The sequence below is a fragment of the Paramisgurnus dabryanus genome, chromosome 9 (assembly GCF_030506205.2).
Source record: "Paramisgurnus dabryanus chromosome 9, PD_genome_1.1, whole genome shotgun sequence".
In the NCBI taxonomy this organism is placed as follows: Eukaryota; Metazoa; Chordata; class Actinopteri; order Cypriniformes; family Cobitidae; genus Paramisgurnus; species Paramisgurnus dabryanus.
In genome coordinates this window covers 37,930,973-37,947,296 of record NC_133345.1, presented here as the reverse complement: position 1 = coordinate 37,947,296, position 16,324 = coordinate 37,930,973, and the positions used below count along the sequence as shown (strand labels likewise).

General features: G+C 37.2%; 2 protein-coding genes and 1 long non-coding RNA gene across 3 annotated transcripts in view; 1 reads left to right on the top strand and 2 right to left on the bottom strand.

Annotated features, from left to right (window-relative positions):
* Positions 1-640: 640 nt before the first annotated feature.
* kcnk6 (potassium channel, subfamily K, member 6) lies at positions 641-7,232 on the bottom strand. The gene is made up of 3 exons (XM_065260413.2): positions 6,803-7,232; positions 3,388-3,783; positions 641-1,599 (listed from the first exon to the last, which is right to left on the bottom strand). The coding sequence occupies exons 1-3, from the start codon at positions 7,116-7,118 to the stop codon at positions 1,364-1,366; spliced, it is 948 nt and encodes a 315-aa protein (XP_065116485.1). The 5' UTR covers positions 7,119-7,232; the 3' UTR covers positions 641-1,363.
* A 1,211-nt stretch (positions 7,233-8,443) lies between these two features.
* On the bottom strand, positions 8,444-16,312 carry LOC135741674 (uncharacterized). Its single transcript, XM_073815822.1, has 6 exons — positions 15,601-16,312; positions 12,690-14,585; positions 11,801-11,988; positions 10,573-10,691; positions 9,983-10,103; positions 8,444-9,761 (listed from the first exon to the last, which is right to left on the bottom strand). The coding sequence occupies exons 2-6, from the start codon at positions 14,557-14,559 to the stop codon at positions 9,633-9,635; spliced, it is 2,427 nt and encodes an 808-aa protein (XP_073671923.1). The 5' UTR covers positions 14,560-14,585; positions 15,601-16,312; the 3' UTR covers positions 8,444-9,632.
* The window catches only part of LOC135773351 (uncharacterized), a 34,637-nt gene continuing 30,208 nt past the window's right edge, over positions 11,896-16,324 (top strand). Inside the window, exon 1 of the long non-coding RNA XR_010543508.2 lies at positions 11,896-12,010. This is a non-coding gene — a long non-coding RNA (uncharacterized lncRNA). The remainder of the gene's footprint in view (positions 12,011-16,324) is intronic.

The window sequence follows — 16,324 nt, the reverse complement described above, 5'->3', positions numbered from 1 at the left end:
TACACACGCTTTATAAATGAAACCCCTGGTCTAAATTTATGAATCACCTTTAAACAAACTTGCAGAAAAAAGGTATTATTATTACTTTTAACGAACTAATAATCTAGGTGCAAAAGTTGAACTTTTTAAAATGGTACCATGAAACAGAAATGAACAATCTTGAACAAACTACACCATGTTGGATTGTGCTTTTATTCATCCCCACACTTTCAGAAAATATTCTGACAATACATTTTTAGACTATTTAAGACTACAGTAAAGGGATGTATCCAAGTTGATTCATTCTTATATCTCAAAACTTTATCAAAGCATTATGTTAAAAGTACAGGATCCAATATTATGTGAACATTTTACTGGTTCTGTAAAATACAAGGACTACATGTGATAAGAAACAGTTGTTTAGAGATGTATTACAGTGGTTTTAATGAAGTTGAAGATTGCTTACATTTATCTACATGCAGATTTTGTTATTAAAATAATTTTACAGACCTATTTCAAGTACTCAACACATCAGGGTCCCAAGAGAGATTAGAAAAGGGATGTATGATATAAACTGAAACTTCTCTTTTCAGTCAGATATGACTCATAATACATTTCCAAAAGACAGCACCAGACCTGTATAATAAAAGAAACTCAAAAGTAACAAAAATATTTTATTTTCCTTTGCATGCAATGTCTTAAAACCCCCTTTATAATCCTAACAGTGAATATCGGTTACCTTTTGTTCCCTATACCTTCAATGTTACAATGAATACACGTAACTACATACATACATACATACAAGACAAAACAACCACTGTGTCCAGCATATAACGTTAGTTATGCAATGATTGAGTAAACATTTGTAAAAAGCAGATCATAAAGTGCATGTGATGTTTTCCTCATTCACAGCAGCAGCAGCATCATCCTCTTCCTGTTATTACAGTATAGAGAAGTCATGACACATGCTGTTGAATGAAATACATTAAATTACCATTTAAATAAATTATTAAATGGTGATCTGTTTGAACATAAAAACACCAAGTATTAGTGGAGCCACAATTTCCACACATAACTTTTTTCTTTTTTTGCACATCAGATATGCTAGTTTAAATAAATCTACCTAAAGTCTCAAAGACCAGTTTTTCAATCCCACACAGACCAAACACAGAAGTTGGAACAATCGGAACATTTATGAACCAAAGCCTGCCCTGACGCTTTTCCATACAAAACATCAGAACCCGCTCCACCCCACGGTGAGGTGTATTGTATTGCACGTGCTCATATTGTCTTGACCTTGTGGGTGTTGCGGTGCCAGGCTGCTAAAATGGAAAGTGTCATGTAAGTGAACTGATAGGAATGAACAAAGAAATGGTCTTCTGTTTTATCTGTTTATAGAGTTGTAGGAAACTTGAGAGCTCGGATCCAGTGGCTGAACCGAAGCCTTTTCAGACTCGGCTGATTCTTCACCGTGCTCCTTATTGATTATTGGCTCCGTATCGTCATGTTCCTCATCGTAGCTTGGCAGCTGGAAGAAAGCCGTCCATCCGTGCACGTCAGCGAGCTTGTGAAAGCTACGAAGGACCAGGAACATGACCATCAAGCCCACAAACAGGTAGACTGTAAAAGAAAAGAAAGACTGATTGGAAACTCCCATAACCAAATCCCTAGTCCGGATTCACCAACAATAATAGTTATGACATCAACCACATAATCTTATGACGTTAGTAATTTAAGACCATTGTAAATAACTCTTCATACATGACAAAGCACAAAATGGCCATTTAGTTCACCAAAAGACGAAAGATTTGAACTCTAATCCTCTTAAGATGAAACTCACAGTACAGGTCACACTTAATCCAAACCCAAAGCTTGAGAAACAAACCTGCTGATGACGGATAGAAATGATTCAGCACTAAAACATACAGTATGTATGACAAACAATAAATTATGTTAAAGCTCTATTACAAGTTCAAGTCAAAAATTGTGGCTTTTAAATGTCACATGATGTTTATCTTACTTTTTGCCAAAGGCATGCAATAAAAGCATATTTACACAAGGACATAACCGAGCTGTCACACAATGATATTGACATTGGTGTGTAAAAATAGTTCCAGTCAATCTATATTTTAAATGCATCTTAATATTGTATGAAATTAAATGTTATTGATCTTTTTAATGTAGCAAAATGTATTTTAAAATGTACAAAATAATTTTGTACTTGCAGCTTGGACTGAATTGTGATTTTTAAATGACATTACACTTGCATCTTAAACTTACTTACGCCTTCCAGTTTCATTCTCATTTAATAATGTCAATATCTATTGTCATAACCAGACAAAGCTCAGCCTTAAGCAAACTTTACAGTAACAGCACTGCACCCCTCCTTCAGACAAACTACATAAAGACGGTGACGTTAAAAGGATATACTTCGTTGTAGGGATCGACCGATATTCTAGCACTTTACTACTACAAATATATATAGAGATGAGAAATAAAAACCCGCTTTGCCCAGCTATGATCAGCTGTTAGGGTGAGCTTTAGATGTTGTTATGGAAAGGTTGGTTGTTTTTAGTCACATGACCTGCAATCGCTTGCGGCTTCCAGCACTCTGTCTGTAAATAATGCCGGAAAAAAAATCGGCGAACACAGCAGCCACATAATACTCGCAAAAATCGGCACGATATATCGGTCTATCACTACTTTGTTATATAAACATGAAACAATCATTTCTTTTAAAACAATACAAAAAAAATATACACATCAATCTCTTGATCATGACTCTCAAATGGATTTTACATTGGCCATCAGTTGTTAACCCAAACTTGTAGCTCAACAAGTGGTACGGCATTGCGTTTGTGGCAGAAAAGGCCATGGGTTCGATCCAAAGGAACACTTTACATAGTGATAAAAAATGTATACCTTGTATTATACCAAGGGCTGTTGAATGCTTTATTCTGATTGGTTGAGAAACGTTCCACAGGTATGCATTATTTTTCGATAAATGCACACCTGACCTGTCAAGTGTCTTAAAATTATCACCAGAACAATGTCTGTGGTAACCGTGGTACAATTATTTTTGAATAATTCAACAGCCTGTCGTCAATTATTCCTGTGCACTGGATAAAACCGCTGCAAAATTTGTAAATGTAAAAAAATGCATTTCACACAAGTTTACATTGAAATCTAAGTGGGTTTAACCAATTGACAGATGAATTTCACATCAAAATATTGTAAATTGGACACATACACTGCACAGTCTTTGATATCAATGTAGTAGCGATTACCTACACAATTTCATTTTGCATACATTTTTTTGTGCAAAACAATCTGGGTCATGACCCACCAGTTGAGAACCATTGCTCTTTTTGAGCAAGAGCCAAACAACAATCTGGTTAGATGTCTTACCCATGACGGATATCTTGTACAAGCCCCGGAGGTTCTGTCCTGGCTTTTCCCCTGGCACAAAGTCCCCCAGTCCTATGGTGCATAGGGATATGAAGCAAAAATAAATGGCATCCAAGAAAGACCAGGATTCTTCTATTGTGCAGAACACCAGCGAGGGTACAACAAAGAAGGTAGGCACCACCAGAAGCAACAGCACTATAAAGTGCACAATGCTGGCGGTGCGTGGGTGCAGGCCGCCCTGTTGCTGGCACATGGAGATAGGCTTGTAGGTTAGCGGGTGCATTAGACGCTGGACGCAAGCAGTGAGCACTAGCATGGTGAAGGGAACCCCGATCAAAGCAAACGCAATAGAGAATGCTTTGCCTGCATCGGAGAGTGGTGTAGTGTGGCCATATCCTGAGAAATAAAAAGAAACAGCAGTTTATTCAAAGCTATCTATCTAATGACAAAATGTGTGTTTTACAAGGTGGCAAATTTTTATTAATTCGTACGATCACATTCTGACATTTTTGTACGATTTACTTTTGCCCCTGTGATTGGGGTTAGGGGTGGGGTTTCGTTCATTTTTTTATGATATTCAGATGTTTTGTATGATTCACTTCGTAGTTCTTACATGCATAAACTACGTACAAATTCACATGAAGATGAGACTGGTTTATTTAAAGATGAACATGCATTCAGAGAGATGCACCAACTTACATCTTTAACTTGCAAATAATACAATACATGTGATTTCACAACAAAATAAACATTTTACTGTAATCTAATAAAGGTCAATGGTTGAGGTTAACATGCTGAATGAAAGGAAAGCTTTATGAAGATAAACTGTTCATTTCTCATTACTGAAAAGCCCAGTTAACACAAACAAAGCCTGCACTATGTCCAAACTGAAAAAAGTGATAAAGGCTGTCTGAATATTTTCAGACAGCCTAAAAATACACTAAGAATAACTAAAGCCAAACCGAATGAATCCAAAAAACCCTATGAACGACTAACTAGAATTTTATGTGTGTTTATTTAAGCTTATTGAGGAACTGTTCTCTATGTATTTCCCTGCCATACAAATCTTTCTCATTTAAATCACTTCCTGATTCGACCTGGGAAGTTTTGGTTTAATTTCCTACATCCACAAAACAAGTAAACCTCAACAAGTCTACATGTAAAGGTACAGTCATTATAGGGAAATAACTAATGTATTATTTGCTCAAATTATGTTATTTGTTCAAATAAATAAAATGTACAGCTAAGTTAATTAAAAAGCTTCTTGTATACTTGACAAATACCGAAATCATGTGAGCTATAAATACCACACATCTGTGTTAACATTACCTTCAAACAACAACATTAACTTGTTATTGAATATAATTGGGAATCATCTTTCACAAATGTTGTAATTTTATGGGTGATTTATATCCCTTAGTTTCCTGCATCATTTTAGTTGACAAAGTGAAGAATTTATTACAAAAATGTATTGAGAAAATTTTGATTAAAAAAACTAAATAAATAGTAGGCCCCTAATGATCCCTGTTAAATTCTGGTAACACTTTACAATAACTATTTGTTAAGATCACTAAATGCATTAGCTAACATTAACTAACAATGAGCAATATAGTTTTTCCGCATTTATTAATCTTTGTTCCTGTAGGTTAATGCCAAAATGATTGTTCATGTTAGTTCTTTGTGCATTAATGTTAACAGTTACAACTTTTCATTTAAATAAAAAATATTAGTTAATGCTAAATTAACATGAAGTAAGATTAATAAATACTGTAGAATACTGTTCATTCTTAGTTCATGTTAACTAATGCAGGGGTTTTCAAACTTTTGGATGGCAGGGACCCCCACAAGGAACCTTGGCAAGAGACCCGATTAATAGTAAATCGGCATCACCTGCTTTCAGATGGAGTGGCATTAGATCGAGCTGTATTTACTACACAGAGCCGAATTTCAACAAGAATTCCATTGCGTTCATAATCGGGTAAAATCGCCTCCGATAATGTATGCGATTTTGTCTAGCTTCTCTGTGAAATTCAGCTCTGTGTAGTAAATGCCGCTCCAACTAATGCCACTCCATCTGAAAGCAGGTGATGCCGATTTACTATTAATCAGCGAACCAGCCTTTCTGATGAGATACGCATGAGAATCGCAGGCAGTTTTTTTGCCCAGCTCTACCCTTTTATAAAATACATCTTCATATTTCTAAAAAGAAAAAATGTAAACTACGTTAGATAAATAACCATTGTGATATTATAAAGACTTGACATTTTCAGACGACCCCTTGGAACCTTCTGGGTGGACCCCTGGGGGACCCTGACCCCCAGTTTGAAAACCCTTGAGCTAATGCAATAACTTATGTATACAAAAACAGACTTATTGTAAAGTGTTACTGAAATTCTATTGGTTTTATTTACAAACATTACTGAACTTTATCAACTGATAAAGCCATTATGTACTATCTTTTGGGCCTTTTTCATCTTGATGAGGTTTATTGGTTTCCGCGTAACAGATAACATCTTGCCAAGAAGCCAATACATTACCAGTATAGACCATTATAAATCTCATTAAAACCACAACAAAATTCCTTTATGCAGTTTGTCTGGGTTTTATTTCCACCAATAGAAACCGATGACAAATTACCAGTAGAAACCATCAGAAACCAATAAACTAACTTACAATCTTTGAATCTTTGGTGTCCCCAGAGTACGTATGTGAAGTTTTAGCTCAAAATACCATATAATTTATTATAGCATGTTAAAATTGCCACTTTGTAGGTGTGAGAAAAAAATGTGCCTACTGGCAGCGCTGTGGTTGGATAGAGCAGACTAAGGGGCGTTATTATCCCCTATTGACGTCACATCACAAAGGGAGCCAAATTTTAATGACCTATTTTTTCAGATGCTTGCAGGGAATGGTTTACCAAAACTAAGTTACGGGGTTTTTCATATTTTTTAGGTTAATAGAAGCTCTGGGGACACAATAATGTTCAGACACAAAAAAATTAGATTTTCATGATGTGTCCCCTTTAAAAAGTGACCAAAACACAGCTAGACCAGCAAAACCAGCTAAAACCAGTAGGAACTCCCATTATAACCATTTGATTCATTAGATTTTCTGTGATTGTTTCAATTATATTTGTTGGCAGGATGTTGGATGCAGTATGACTAAAAACATTAAAAGTCCTCAGTAGCCATTATAACAAAAGAGGCCCGTCAGGTAAAAAGTGTCACTGTTTGCTCTTCTTACCATAAGTTTGTACAGTGATGACGAACATTTGAACTTTGTATTGCAGCACTTCTGATGTGTTTGTACATTTCTCTAAATGACTGTAAAAGTAACGCGTTTACTAAAATGTCTGACGAGTATCTGTTACATTAAACAACACTCAACATCCCTGTGAAACTTAAGTTAAACTCACCCACTGTCGTGACCATCGTGCTGGCAAAGAACAAAGACGACGCCAAATCCCAGTTTGTACGAAGCGATGCATTTTGAAGGACAGACACGCCGTGTTTATTAGCTTTTAAAACGGTTTCCAAGAAAGTCTCAAGAGCCGAGGCGTTGATACAGCTCAAGTTGAGAAATTCAGCTTTCAGGGACTTCAGGTCTGATTTCAGGCTCTCCTCAACGGGCCGCTCGATAGCAGAGAAAACCAGCGCTCCCAGGATCAGATAACAAACGTATGATGTGATGAAACCCACGAGCACAAAACAAGACCTCAGTGCCGGGCTCATGATGGTGAGTGTATGTAACCCGGTCCCGGCGAAATTAACCACAAACTCAGCGTCAAAGTTTTAACTATACCGACTAAACTCCACCCTTTACATTTCTCCACCCTCGACCAAAAAGTTTAGCAGGAAATTACTTGCCTGCTTTGCTTCTTGGTCACATGGGTGACAAAACTTTGTGGGTTTCGTATGCAAGGTGCGAAACAAACGAAGGTATGTCTAAAAACCGGTTTCATTTGCACCCAGCGGAGAAATACGTAAAATTCCTCAGGAATATACTGTAGTTTAGGTATAGTAAACTGCAGTAAAAGTATACTGTAGTACGCCTATATATTACTGTTGTTAATGTATACAATAGTACTACTTTGCATCAACTTTAGTGAATTGATACTGTAGAAATACCATACTTTAATATTTACTAATAACAAAACAACCAAATTATCTAGGAAATTACTATAGTAAATACCTAAGTATACTAATAATAGGATATATATATATATATATATATATATATATATATATATATATATATATATATATATATATAACGTTATATATATTAGGATGGGTGCCTACAGTATATGTAGAGTGGTCAAATGTCTTTATTTTATGGCTATGTTGACTGATGCTGTGGCTTAGTTATTTTGCAAAAGGCAAATTTAGATAATTTTGATTACGTAAACTTCATATCAACATGTGCTACATAGCCTACTGCTGTACACGTAATGTAAGATGAAGCAGGAAGTCAACACACAATAGTTTGTGGTTTTAACACAGTGTTTCAGATTACATGTTGGGTGAAATTGAAAAAATACCAAAAGAAAAACAAACTCGTGATGAAGTTTGTTTAAATATGATGTGGGATGCGAGAATCACATGTTGTGAGGGAATAAATAGCTGCAGTGAGAACAGTTTATTTCATTTCTGTTCATACTGTCTCTTAATTAAACATACTTCACTGCCATCTGCACTCATTGGGGTTGTGTAAGGACAGCAGTAGAAACTGTAGAAAATGAAACTTTCACTTTCTTGGTGAACCAAAGTTAGGAAAGTTTGTATGCAACAAATAACTGATTTTTCACTGTTTAACCAACGGAGATGTTTTGAGAAAATTGTTTAGATGAAAAATGAAATACATTTGAATAATACTGCTTTCACTTTATCTTTAGAGTATCCCGAATGTTAGTCAATATGTGCTGACAAAGAAATGTGCACAAAATAATTTTGTGTTTACAACCGTTGCTGCTATTAGTCATTCAGTTACAGTAAGAATGAAAAGTTGATCTATTTTAGTTTAGCACAATGTAAATCATATTCAGATTCTTATAGTCCTTTCAAGATTTTTAATTACATGAATCAACAAACAAGCTTACAGGCTCGATTTAAAATGTTAACATTCATTTTAAAACACTTCTGAAAATATGGTCTCTATTTTTTATGAGTTTACCCTTAGTTAAAAATGGCACAGTACGTTTTCATATTTAGCACTTCAAGCACAAAAAAAAATACACGGAAACAGGTAAATTGATTTTTCTGAGAAGGGACCACTGTGTCATGTATGAAAATACATTTTCTGACAGTCTTCAGGCATAAAGACACATTTTGGAAATAACCGTAATCCCTAAAAATATCACATAACCCAATCTTTTTTAAATTTTGTTGTTGTTTTCCTACAGTATATATAACCGCTTACGAAAATAAACCATGGTTTTACTACAGTTAAAACCAAAAAACCATGGTTACTTTAGTAAAACCATGGTATGATTACTACACTTTTACCACAATAAAACCATGGTTAATTTTCGTAAGAGACGTGGGCTTCTTGGATCAGACCACAGTCAGAAAAATGGTCCTTAGCTGTACCCTTTACACCAAAAAGTACACCTATGCACCTAAAGGGTTTATATTGTATCAAAGTGTGTATATTAGTTCCTCATAGGTACCAAATGTATAGATATCTGTAATGAAATAGTTAGGGGTACTGCCGCATTGACAACTTTGGACCATTTTATTCCTGACAGTACATGGTATGGATTCTAACCTGCATTTTTGCAGGAATATGCACTACCCAGTGTACCTAATGAAAAACGTAATCCATAACAAGTTTGTAAGTTATACACAAATAAATATAGACATTTTTCATCAATTAACAAAAGGGGACACAACAGAGTTATATGTTTGGGAAAGCAAATGGTTTAAATACCCCAACACCCCTTGGTAATTTTTTCTTTTCTTTTTTTTGCCATTTCATATTTGTAGTCAGATCTGTCCTAACGTAACCTCCAGTGGTCTTCACAAGTGTTTATGTGGTTAAACATAGGTCTTGTGTCTCTTGATGCACAGCTGAATGTGAAAACAAAATCTATCGTGAGAACAGACACTGAAAATAGAAATACACTTTAAGTAAGTCATGAATAGAAGTCAATCCAGGAAAAGCAGTTTTGTATGTATTGCTCCTTTTCTCTGAATTTCCTCTTTTAAGGGAAGCATCGCTCAAAGGTGTTTCAGTAGATATGGAGACTAGGTCGTGGTATTTCTGTTGAAATCATAAGACAGTCTTCTTTTAGCACTTGAAGCTAATTGCTGGTTGGACGTTGGTAGATTTGGAGAAAACCTGGCACCGGTCTTCACTCGAACTGTCACACAGTCCTGTGGTAAATAAGTATGTTATATTATTTTACACATACCAAATCCCATTAATAATATGCTGTTAATAAATATACAATAGTATCATTATGATATTACATTACAGAGAATTATGCTACATTTGATGTGACAAAAGCTTAAACTGTGTCAGGTTCACAGTGTTTTCACAATATGTTCATGCAGTGGTTTCAGATTTCTCAACTGCAACATTACTGCAAACTCACGGAGGTGGGACGGTCCAAATGCAACGACTGAAGGAGAAGTTTACAAGACAGCGACTCCGCCCGCTCATATTTCAGACCAATCCTGTCTAGGTCCTGTAGGCCATCAAGTAAGTTTTGCTCCCTTGGGGCAAAAGCACAATGGTTAACTTACAGCATTAACACAATGCACATATTAAACCCCTGTTGCTAATAATCAAGCAAAGATTTGTTTTAACATTTTTCATCGTGTACAGCTGGATGAAATAGTAAATTTCATGCTAAACAGTTGGTTCATTGTGTTGATGTTCTTTAATAGGCTACTTTATTATCTGATGTAATGCAGTAGTCCCTTGTATTACCACAAGGTGGCGATATAAGAACATTCTATAAGAATCCATAATATAATACAAAAATAAATATTCTGATTAATAAATTAGAATAATTAAAATGTAATAGTTAACATAAATACAACAACTCATCTGTTCCCATCTGTTAGAAATGCAAAGGTTATGGGTTTGATTCCCAGGGAACAAATATAGACTGAATGCATTGTAAAGGACTTTAAAATGTGCCAAATGCATAAAATGTAATTAAATCTCAATACAACATACCTGTGGTCCTCTGTATTGCCATTTTCAGGTCCTTGCATAAGCTGTGATAATGTAGGAATGTAATCAGGATCTTCACATGATGGCTTTTCTGAGGGAAAAGCATCTAGAAACACATTTGACTACACGCACACACACATACAAAAGGAGCACATTACAAAAACAACAATAATGAGAAAAGCTTTTACCAACCATGAATATTGCAAAAGTTGAGGCTATCATTAGTGTTTGTTAGAATGAGCAGGTTTTTATGTTATTTTATTACATGGCAATACTTCATTCTGACATATTCTGAAATGAAGTGCTATAATTGGGTCCCCAGTGCTTCTATATCAACCTAGAAAATGTGAAAAATAAAAACCCAGTAACTTAGTTTTGATAAACCAGTCTCTGCAAGCATGTGAAAAAATAGGTAATTGGAATTTGGCTCCCCTTGTGATGTCAGAAGGGGATAATACCGCCCCTTAATCTGCACTAACCAACCACGGCACTGCCATTTAGTCCAGAGATCAGCTCATTTGCATTTAAAATGGCACATTTTTGCTCACACCTATAAAGTGGCAATTGTTATAATAAATTATCTATATGGTATTTTGAGCTAAAACTTCACATAGGTACTCTGGGGACACCAAAGATTTATTTGACATCTTAAAAAAGTCTTGTGAAATGTCCCCTTTAAGACTGCTTAATAGACAATTCTCAACCAGGGGTTCAGGGCCCACTAGAGGGCCTCAGAAAACTTACAAGGGGGCCTTGAAATTATATAAAAAAACTTGAAATCTAAAACCGCTAAAACAACTAAAAATCAGGATATTAACAAATATGCATCTGTCAAGTTATGCCAAGTTTTATTTTATTTTGAAGAAATTATAGGTGGGTGCCTCCAAATATTTTTGTGGACAATAAGGGGGCTTTGAAGTGGAAAAGGTTGAGAACCCCTACACTAAACTGCATACTTGACTACAACCACTTTCCTACATATCTGTGCTTGTTTCTCCCATATCGCCCGGATCTCTTCCTGCTCAAATAATAAAATAATTAAATAACCGCATCATTTTATAATTTATCTCCAATTAATTTGGTATAGCAGTGGGATTTATACAGTTTAATTAATGATGAGAAACGTCTGACTTTACATTATCACTTACCGCACTATTTTTTGTGTCTATTTGTAAAATACTTACAGACTGTGAATATATAGAAATAATACTTTAAAAGCATTAATCCGTACCATATTGTGAACAGAAGAAAGGTTTGGCTTGTCTAAAGTAGAAGGCCACCATTGACCATCATGTGTTATCTTCTGCTCCACAGACTCTTGACTGAAAGCAATCCATGGGCTCTCTGACTGCTGGGGTGCCGTCCAATCAGATTTTAAGCATGCAGGTACATCTGATTCAGCACATCTTTGAACTTCTCCTGAGGGGATATGAGAGTTAATGTAAGTATTTACAGCCAAATTGACTTGCCAAAAATATGTTAGTTCTGCTTTCACAAACACTAGCAACATTTCATTGCACTAAAGGCATGTGTAATAACTGACAGGTGGTTAACCGTTTTTTTACTTTTTATACTGAATGTCTAACACATCTTACCTATAGCCTAGCTCCAGTGTTTGTTGTAAAAAGTTATGTTACATGTGATGTATGTTGGACAGATAACTCTTGTCATATGAAATGATCGTACTTCCATCATCTACAAAACTTGAAGGTTAAGCCTTTTTGTGTTGTCCACCTGTTTTATTATAAATCCTACAGCATAAGGTTCCCAATAAGACAATAAAAATATAAGATTACCCCTGCATATGACATTATGGAAATTGTCCTCCCCTTTTGTCCCATTGGCTTGGCTTTTGCAAGTCTTTAGCCCTCGGCTAATATACAGCAGCTAGGAGAAGGAGGGGTGTGGTGTTTGGGTGAGGAATTTCAAGCAGGGCTTTAAATAATTAAAATCTTCACATGAGGCCGGGGGATGCGAGGGGGTCAGCAGGAATCCAGGTCAATCCAGACTATGTAGGATCGGAACACTGGGACTCGCACTGGGGTTCGTTCGGACAAAAGCGAACAAAAACTTACAGTACTTTTCTTTCAACACGTGTGACACAATCGAAGTGTACTTACCACTGTTGTAATCCTCTCCAGCAGGCGACTGTTGGACCTCAGTGAATTCGGCCGTCCAGTCTGGCTCGCCACCTGCCTGCATGAAAGCCCCAAACTCATCTTCTTCCCCTTCGCCCAAGTCAAGAGACTCCTCGGCAGTGGCCACCTTGTCCCTGTCGTCAGCTCTTTCCAGTACTGATAGGAACTCGGAGTTCACCGGTGGTAGCAAGTCTCCACCTCTAGCCCCCACCTCTCGCTTGCTTAGTGCCGGGATGGCTGTTGCTATGGCTGCAGTGGTGGTAGGGGCAGGATTAGGCAGGGAGTGAACAGTGGTTATATCGGCTGTTAGCGTGCTAAAGCCTTGTGAAGAGGATTTGTCAGATTGCTGAACTTGAAGTTTCTCACAATCTGAAATGAATTCCTCCCGATGCCGAGGTGAGCACAGTAGCAGCTTAGGCTCGTTTCCTGTGGTGTTACACGAATCTCCAACTGGAGTGCATCCTTGCCCTATAATCTTTGTGTCTGTAGTCCCGCCTCTTTGTGTTATGTTTGTGACAATCTCCACTGAATTTTGACTCTCACAGTTCAGTAAGCACTCATCTGTCCTGGATTCTTGATCTTGATTCACTTGAATGTTGTCGACGGGACCCTCATAAGAGGCTTTCATGGGTGGATCAACTATGCTTGGCTCGGTATTACAGTGTGTTAATTTTGTTGTAAGACTAGTAGAGCTAATCTGGGTGCTGTTGGATCCTACAGATGATTCTTCTAATTTTGGCACAATGGGGACAAAGTTTCTGTCTGTATTCATTCCCATATTTTGATAATCATTCCCACCAAGGTCAGTTTCACATCTAATCTCAGTGTCTCTTTGTGTATCATCTACACAACTAAATCCAAAACATTTATCAGATGAGCTAATAGCTGTCCCGGCCTCAACCTGCTCACTTGTATTGGCACATGGTTTGGCAGAAGAGCAGCTGGTTTGTGGGTCCACGCTCTCGTGTGCAATTGATATGGGTGAATTAGCCCTTTTATCTTCATTCAACTCAGGACTTTGTTGTACGATTAAACCCGAATAGCTTGTACTGCTATCCTCCATCTTATTTTCATCCGTCTGGCACTGTGTTATTCTTTCTGCAGTTGTGTTATCTGATGTTCTGTTAATTGGCTCTTCTAGGATCACAGCATCATCACGTTCTTGCTCACAAGGTGGATGGGTAAATTTCCCTTTACCCTGAGCCGTTTTTTGTTTCTGGGCTGAGCCTTTACTGCACTTTCTCCACTTTCTTATGGCCCTGGGCTTGGGTTTTAGCGTTCCAGCTTCGTCCGTCCCATCTTGATTCACCCTGGGTCCCCTTGAGGAGCATCTACCCTCTTCTTTACCCCCATCCAGTATTACAGTATGAATTCTCGTCCCCGCTCCGCGGTTTCCCACGGCACAGATGTAGTTACCTCTTTCCTGGGCTTTAAGAAAGAGGCACCGTGTCTGAGTCTGTCGACCACCCCCCTCCGTGCCTTTCAACGTGGCCACTGTTACGAGGGCACCCGGTCCACTTTGCCTGACACCGGGGGTTCGTGCAGTAGTAGCTGTACTCTCCAGCGTCTGGGCGTAGCCATTGCTGACCTGACCTGACCAACCTGTTTGCCCCACCCGGTTTTCATGAGACTGTTGGCATGTGCCCTGTGCCCGAGGTCCAGCAGCACCCTTTCTTCTGGTTTTAGAGTAGCCACCGCTTACAGCCCAAGCTCTCAGACCTTTTATTAGGGGTATAGCTCCAAACTCAATGGCACTAGTGAACGAGACACTGGGTCTTCTGTAGTCATGCAAAATCTCTCTATGGGTCATATCCAGGCAGGGGTGGTTATTATTGTTGTTTTGTTGGAGCATTGTTCTCAGGGAAACAATATCAGATGCTGTGGTGGGTGAGAATGATAGGATGTCAGAATTGTAAAAATTTAAAAGTATGTTCAGTACTGTTTTAGTCATTCATCTATTGGGTGATTAACCAATCTGCACATCTTTATACAATCTCATGTGACCCAGTTTGTGAAATCCAGTCTAAAGTCTTGTAATCTAATGAGATTAGGCATCCAAGTTTTTACTAATCTTTGACATTACCTTACTTTTCAATATTAAATATATCAAGGTTATGTTTTCACATAATGTTCTTTACATGTAGGATGATTTTATGCAGAAAATAGTAAACCACAGACAGGGTCGCATGTCTGCATTCATGACACCTAAAGTTAAAGCTCTATACAAAAGAGATGTCAGCTCTAATACTGTAAAATATATTTACTGCTAGATTATTTATATATTTATTTAAAGGTAATAAAATACCATGTCTGTGTAACTGGTCTCTTATATGTATTTTAAATACTTTCTTCAATAGATATCAGATCTAAACACACAAATGTATTCGAGAAAATACTGTTATGAACAATTGTCATTCAACTGTATTATGTTGTATATTATGTACAATATTATCAAGAGTATTGTGATTTTATATACAGTATAAACGATCACACATAATGTATAAGATTGTGTAAATAATAGTCATATACATAAATATGATTAATATTTATATTTATAACATGGTTATCATATTCAGTAGAAATGAATCACGAACAAACGTAGGCCTATATATTGCGTTGTCATAGGTTTTGTAGATGTTAATTCCTCAAACCTAATGGCTCGTGTCAAATGATGAGCAGAGGACGTTGCGTTACGTAGGCTACACACACAATACGTGATCGCATCACTTGCACCAAATCAGGAATTTATCATTAACCAGTGCTTGCCCAGGCAGATGTATTCTTACTTAGGGTATGACAGGGAGGGGGGAATATCCGCATCAATTCTTGTCGTGGTTTGATATTTGCATAATTTCACATCACACATAGCCATTTTTCCCGTGTATTGTCTTACCTTTAGTGCGTTGCGTGCCCGTTATTTTCCTCAAACAGAGGCGATGTCACGAAGCGCATAATCCCGGCTGTCGCGCGCTCTGAAGATGCTGCTGTGATGAAGGATTCTGCCTTTAACCTTCACGTGAATGTTGTCTTGTTTAGAAAATATTATATCCATGTCACCGCTGAGCTTAAGGCAGGATTTCCAAATATAGTCCAACCCAGATTGTTGTGCAGTCTATTATGTCTCATCTCATATACGTCTCATGTGTCCCATTACAGCAAAGTGAACGTCCGTGTGCGAGGATAGCGCAGGCTTCTTCACTGGCAATGAAACGCAGAGCCTCCGCAATCCAGTGCGTGCACTAGGCTGACCAATTGGCAAGCGTGTTTAACGCGCACGCACCCTCAGTGCTTTACGCTTACGCACGAGGAGCGCACACACGCACTTCATCATAGCTCTTTTATTTAGACCTTCATTCGGTATTTGCAACAGTGATGTCACTATTATACAATCTCAATTCATCCTTTGATGTGGTAAAATATTTGCCTTTTAAAGATTTTAGATTTTAAATGTGGTGTGTGCATCAGCATAGGAATACAACATTTGTGAGGATTGCTTGTCATTTAGAAAAAAAATATTGAAATATTTTCACTCTTCGATGTCTATTGTTGTGCAGTTTAATATAATATAATTTTTATTTAAACTAGATCTATTTTTTAATCAGCACTTATATTCATAT

Excerpts from the sequence above, each read along its gene's own strand:
- kcnk6 (XM_065260413.2), bottom strand. The coding sequence starts at position 7,118 with ATGAGCCCGGCACTGAGGTCTTGTTTTGTGCTCGTGGGTTTCATCACA. Across the intron at positions 3,784-6,802 it reads CACGATGGTCACGACAGTGG|GATATGGCCACACTACACCA; the intron begins GTGAGTTTAACT and ends TTTATTTCTCAG. Across the intron at positions 1,600-3,387 it reads GTACAAGATATCCGTCATGG|TCTACCTGTTTGTGGGCTTG; the intron begins GTAAGACATCTA and ends TTTCTTTTACAG.
- LOC135741674 (XM_073815822.1), bottom strand. The coding sequence starts at position 14,559 with ATGCTCCAACAAAACAACAATAATAACCACCCCTGCCTGGATATGACC. Across the intron at positions 10,692-11,800 it reads TTTCTTCTGTTCACAATATG|TCAAATGTGTTTCTAGATGC; the intron begins GTACGGATTAAT and ends GTGTGCGTGTAG. Across the intron at positions 10,104-10,572 it reads GGCAATACAGAGGACCACAG|GGAGCAAAACTTACTTGATG; the intron begins GTATGTTGTATT and ends TTTTGCCCCAAG.